At 58.0% G+C, this 5,879-nt stretch overlaps 1 protein-coding gene across 1 annotated transcript in view; it reads left to right on the top strand.

Annotated features, from left to right (window-relative positions):
* The first annotated feature begins 4,791 nt into the window (after window positions 1–4,791).
* Qsox2 (quiescin sulfhydryl oxidase 2) overlaps window positions 4,792–5,879 on the top strand; it is a 21,290-nt gene continuing 20,202 nt past the window's right edge. Inside the window, exons 1-3 of the mRNA XM_023700241.1 lie at window positions 4,792–4,900; window positions 5,302–5,420; window positions 5,508–5,565. Coding sequence (XP_023556009.1) covers window positions 4,792–4,900; window positions 5,302–5,420; window positions 5,508–5,565 — 286 coding nt within the window. The remainder of the gene's footprint in view (window positions 4,901–5,301; window positions 5,421–5,507; window positions 5,566–5,879) is intronic.

Raw genomic sequence — 5,879 nt, 5'->3', positions numbered from 1 at the left:
GCCCCCGCTGCCCGACTCTCGGCGCTCGCAGCCTCGCTCAGCCGCTCCTGGTGTGGCGCTCCGGCGTACGGTGCGTGTCGGCGCGAGCCCGCCCGTGCACGGCGTGTTGTGGGTGGCGCCCTCTTCTCGGGCTCCCAGCCGCAGCTTTTGAGACGTTGGTCATTCACCAAGCTGCAGGTGCTTAGCGCTTTTTCAGGGCTTCCGTTATTTATTTATTTTTTGTCGGTACCGGGGATTGAACTCAGGACCTTGTGCTTGCCAGCCCCGCCCCAACCTCAGGTACCCCTCCTGCCCTGAGGGGCAGAGGTGCAGTCCGGGGAGGCATTTGCAGCCCGCTGCCCGCAGCTGGGCTTGCAGGATGAATCTAAGCAGCTTTGGAGCCAGGTCTCTTCCCCAGCAAGGCTGAGGTTTGGCAGGACGACCTGCTACTGTTGTGCTAACCTCTAATTACAGATTTCACTGGGCAAGAGCAGTTACAAATTGTTACTCTTCTTTGCTACACCTTTGTTTTTAAGTCTTACTTCGAACTCTGCAGTATATTTTTCATACTCAAATAGGAGAAATGGGGGGTGGTAGTGGGCATCCAACCCAGAGGTGCTCTACCAACCCCGTCTGCCTATTTTTGTTTTTTAAATTTTGAGACAGGCTCTCATTGTGGTTCAAATCCTCTTGCTTCAGCGTCTTTGAATGCTGGGATTACAGGCGCCTGCCTTTGGCACTCAGCTAAAACTTTTTTTTAATTACGCAGTTGTAAATGACTATGTTTAAAATGTATCCTCTCATCTTAGTGTTGCAGCTAATTCTAGTGGGTTTGTTGTCTTGGATTTCAACTTTTCTTAAGTACTTAGCACTAGGTTGCACTGACCCAGAGAGTGGAAGAGGGAACCACAGTTCCCCTAGAGGATTTGCTTCCAAGGAATCAGTAAAATGCGCTTCTCAGTTCTTGCTTTTGTTTAGTAGTGGAGATACAGATGCGCAGATGAAAGTGCTGGTGCGTCTGGTGGGACTTCTGTCACCTTTTCGAGAGTTTTTTTTTTTCCGTTGAGCATCTGAAATGTAAGTCATAAACCAGATTCAAATATTGTGAAACCGTTCTGTTAGCTCAGCCAGCATCTGGGGAACCTGACAATCCTGGGAACTGGGGAGGAAGTGCGCTTCTAGAAGGGAGGCAGGCCAACCCGGACCTCGGTGGGTGGGAGAGAGGCGCACTGCTGAGTGAGGCTAGCTGTCCGCGGGTCAGGGCAGGAAGCCCCGGCTGGCCTGCGCCCCACTTGAGATCTGGCTGGAAGTAAAGCTGGCAGCCCAGAGAGGAGGGGAGGGGCTGGGGCTGCCGAGGCAGGGGATGCTCAACTGAGCACCGGCTGCGTGAAGCAGAGCCACCTGGGACTTGGTAGAAATGCGCTGTCAGCCACCCTGGCGGCCTGCGGGGCCTAGAGTCCTGTGCGCACAGCCCGAGCTGGAGGCCACTCTTCTTAGGGATCATAGCACTGCAAGGTGCAGGCACAGAGGCGGCCCCAGGAGAGGGGACATGGGGGTGGGCTCCTTGTGATGTCCTCCACACTGCGGCCTGTGTTGTCAGGGACTCCTCTGTGAGGGAGGCCTTTGCCACCTGCTACTCCTGGTTCCCTGGGGACTGGGAGGTCTTCCCTCAAGGGTGGCAGCCCTGTGATTGGCTCTGCTTCCGTTGGTCTCCCTGTGTGGTTGCAGCTCAGATAGGGGGTGCCCTTCGCTGTGTTTGCAGTGTGGTGTGGATCCCCATGGACCTGTGCTGGGGCCCTTGGGTGCCTCTCCCAACCCCCTTGACGTGGCATCCCGCTCACCTTCCCAGCTGCATCCTCCCTGTTCCTACACCAGGGTGTTTGCTGCCAGGCATTTGCTCTGGTGGGGCTTCTGAGGTAGAAGAGGGCTGTGCCACCTGCACCCACCACCTGCCAGCTGGCTTGAGCGGAGGGAAGGGTGGTCCTGGGCAGCCCCTCCCAGCGCTGCACACAACCTGGAGGACCCATTGCCCTCAGACTTAGGTTGAACTTCCTCTAGCTCTTCACTGACTTCAAGTTTGTTTGTTTGTTTGTTTGTTTGCTTCAAGTTTTTGAAAATGATTGTTTTTCATCTTAAGAAGGTGGCTTAAAAAACAAAAGATCCACTGTTAGGTGAGCCAAAGGTCATGCAAACATCTATGTGGACCTGGCCGAGGCTTGTCACTTCCAAGTGCTTCCCCAACAAAACCTGCTGTGTTCCTGAAAATAAATCATTAGGCGCGGGTGCCATGGCTCCTCCGGCTATGGGCGCAGCCCCTGCCCTCATCAGCCCTGCACAGGGGGTGTCTGGGGCAGGAAGGGCCCGGTCCGAGTGTGCATGTCTGGGGATTCCCTTGAGGTCTGTCCTCTGCTTTGGGCCACCCTGAGAGCAAAGCACAGGGCAGATGAGTGAAGGTCTAGTCTTGGGGCCAGGAGAGGTGGCTGGGGAAGCCCAGGGGACCTGGAGTACTTTTAGAGTCACCCAGCAGGGGGCACTGTGGGTGGTGCTGCCTGAGGCCAAGTGAGATGGGGTCTGTCAGGCTCACACAACCGAGGGACACGTTGGAGCCTCAGTCCAGGTGCGGGTGACGCCAAACCCCAGGGGCTCAGCTGTGCCCCTGTAGAGGGCGGCTGGGGCATGTGTGGCAGGTGCTGGACAGGATATGGGCACAGGCTGTGTTCCCGTGGGCAGGGGACAGGGCAGCCTGTGACGCTGCCTGCCGATGACCGCAGGCTGTGTGCCACCTGGCACCTCTGCCCTGCGTCTGATCCCCTTGTCTGCTGGGCTGGGGCATTCTGTGTGAGAGAGACCATGAGGTGTTCCCCGGGGTCGTTATCCATTGGAAGGCTGGAGAAACTCCCGAGGGAGGGCGCAGCCAGGTGAGGTCTGCATGTGACCACAAAGCTGTGGGGTGTGCACCTGCCCCTGGAGGAGGCAGGAGAGTGGGAATGTCAGCGCAGGCCCTGCTGCCACAACCAGAGCGGGAGGCCTCTAGGCGGCCCTACCCCAGGGCACTGCCGCGGCGTGTGAGGTGCTGGCATGGGCTTCCAGCCCACAGGGCTTGGGCCCTGAGGACCTGGCGTGCCTACTCAGGGGGCAGGGCTGGGTCACGCCCACGCGCTTGCTTTTTTTTTTTTTTTAATGTATTTGGTACAGGGTCTCACTACGCAGCTCGGACTCGTAGTGATCCTCCTATTTTCAGCCTCCCCTGTGCTGGGATTAGAGGTGCGCACCACTGTGCCCGGATTCTGTGGCCAGCTCAGCACTCCTGGGGTGGGGCTGATATGGCATATGGTGCGAGGGAGGGATCCAACCCTGGTTCCTTCGCTTTCCTAAGCAGGCGCTTAGTCCACTGAGCTGTCTCGCCAGCACTCAGAAGCACTTTCTTGTCTGTCACCTGTTTGTTAGCCTCACCCTCAATGCAGTCTGCTGGAATATTTACATGGAGCTGAGAACTGGACCTCACACTTGCCTGGCAGGAGCTGTGCTGCGGAGCTATATCCCCAGCCCTGCCCCCTTGAGTGTTGAGGGCCACATAGATTTGACCCAGATGCTGGGAAGGCAGAGACCATGGGGAGGGCGGGGCATCGTGGCACAGGGTTGAGCCCCTGCTTCCATCTCCAGCACCAGAGAAGATGGAGCTGGGCATCTGGTGCCCACAGCACCCTGGGGGCCTGGCTGCACCTGTGCCCAATGTACATGTGGGCGTGAGGCTTTGATTTCTGCCCACGCATTCATGTTCCACACTTGTCCCTTGCATTTGGAGGTAATCCAGAAGACCTCTGCTCTCTAGGAAGGACCTGCACTTGGAGAGAAGGGTCTGTGGCCCAGAACGTGGGCCTGGAGCCCCTGCCACGGCCCTGCTGCAGGAGGCTGAAGAAGCCACAGCAGAGCTCAGTGCCTCAAACACAGCCCTCCTGTGTGTTCATGTAAAGCTCAGGAGTTGATTAATCTTACCTGTAATTGTTCCTAGGACCAGTTGATGCTTAGGCATAAATCAGGCCTCTGTGGACTTTTTTGTTAACACGTGACAAGAGATAGTGAAGGCTTAATTCTGCTAGATTTAGTAGCAGAGTTACTTGATAGCAAATCTGAAGTAAGTTTTAGTCTCCTATGTAAAGAAACTGAATTATTTCACAGATGTTTTTAAGTCTGTGGCGCTTGCATAGCTCACAGGAGCAGAAGCGGGCAGTGGGAAGTCCTCCGAGGTTTGGGTCCCTTTCCCCTGGAGCCGCCTGCAGGGCCTCCCAGCTGGCGCCCTCTGACCCCAGGTTCCTAGACGCCCACGAAGCTGGCGGGTCGCACTTGCTGAACTCATCCTCGCCTTTGTGTGGCAGCCTGGACAGGTGGAGAGGCTGGGTGGGGAGAGCGCTGCTGAATGAGACCCAAGCCCTGGAGCCCAGCCTTTTCAGCTTTGTGCATTTGGCTGGTGAAATGGGCGGCAGGGCCTTTGTGTAGCTGTGAATACCGTCCATCTGCCGGGCTCCGCCGGGGCTGCTGGCGCCTGCTCAGTGCCCGTGCGCCTGTGTAACTGAAGTTCTCCCTTCTGCCACAGCCGGTTTGCAGACACGAAGGCTCTGAGATGCCTGAGGTGCTGCAGCAGGTGGGGCCGAGCTGTCCCCTGGGCCATTGTGTCTGCAGGGGCACTGCGGGCCACAGATGAGCCAGGGAAGCTCTTCCTGCCCAGCTCTGTGGGCAGTGAACAAAGCAGAGAGGTCCGTCCTTGGGGCGAGGAGAGGTGCCCTGCAGAAATACCCTGGCTGGGCGGGAAGAATGGCGCTGGCTCGAAGCGGCCAGGCCGTGTGGCCTGGAAACCGTTGGCAGGAAGCCAGAGCACTGCCCGTGCGGGGCGGGCGTCTGCGTGCGGCATCTCTGGCTGCGCGTGGGTGAGAAGAGCCGCAGGCAGTCACGGGCCGGGCCAGGCCCCACAGTGCAGGCAGGCAGGCAGGCAGGCAGGCAGGCAGGTGGGCAGGCCGGCCTGTCCGACGTTGGCTCATGGCCTGGACCTGGCCGGTGTGAGTTCCAGAGAGGGTGCAGAACTGGCTCTGGCCTGTAGGTGGAATTGCAGTCTTCGGTGGTGGAGAGAGATTTGGGTGGAAACGCAGCAAGCGCGGGGCAGAGGGCCGGACGCCCTCACTGAGGTTCGCTGCCCAGGGCGCCTCCCACCCACCCAGCCTGGTTCCCCTCTCTTTTGCTTCCCCCTGAGGCCTGCTGTGGGGGAAATCAAGGTTCACACTCGGAAGTGGCCTACTGTGATCTCTCGTCCTGTTCCTGTCGTCCTAGGGTACCCCACCTTGCCCACTGCTGCCACAGAGCCAGGCTGGGGTCAGTGTGAGCTCATGGCCATGTCGGCGGAGACTCAGACGCTTGTGTCTAGTAGAGAGGCCGCCTTGCCAACCCCGGTGAGCCCTGTGGCTCGTCCGTGTCGGACTGGCCTTGTTCTGCCAGCAGTCAGCGGGACACCCCGATCGTCTTGCCCGTGTGGCCAGGCTCTGCCCACCCTTAGTGCTCTGGTAGTGAGACCTGGTGCTGCCCAGGGGACACCAGGTGAGGTGCATTCCCCCTGCCCTGGCTGCCGGCGTGCCGCAGCACTGGCTGCTCACCATCTGGACGAGAGTGTCACACCGGTGGAGAATCTGTGGGAAGCCCGTGTTGTGTCAGGGTTTATGAGTGAAAGGATTTACTACAGCCCACATAATTTATAGGGTTATTTTATAATAATCCTTAAGAGTCTCCCAAAGGAGTCAAATGGAAGAGTTTGGGAGATCTGTCCACACATCAGAGAGTCCAGCTGAGGCCTGGACCCCACAGCAATGTTCTGCGTGACTCCAGCAAAAGACCTAGAGCCCACGACAGTGTCC

This window comes from Octodon degus, unplaced genomic scaffold, assembly GCF_000260255.1.
Source record: "Octodon degus isolate 3935 unplaced genomic scaffold, OctDeg1.0 scaffold00123, whole genome shotgun sequence".
NCBI lineage: Eukaryota > Metazoa > Chordata > Mammalia > Rodentia > Octodontidae > Octodon > Octodon degus.
The sequence above is the reverse complement of the archived record's forward strand: the minus strand, read 5'-3'. Positions and strand labels throughout refer to the sequence as shown.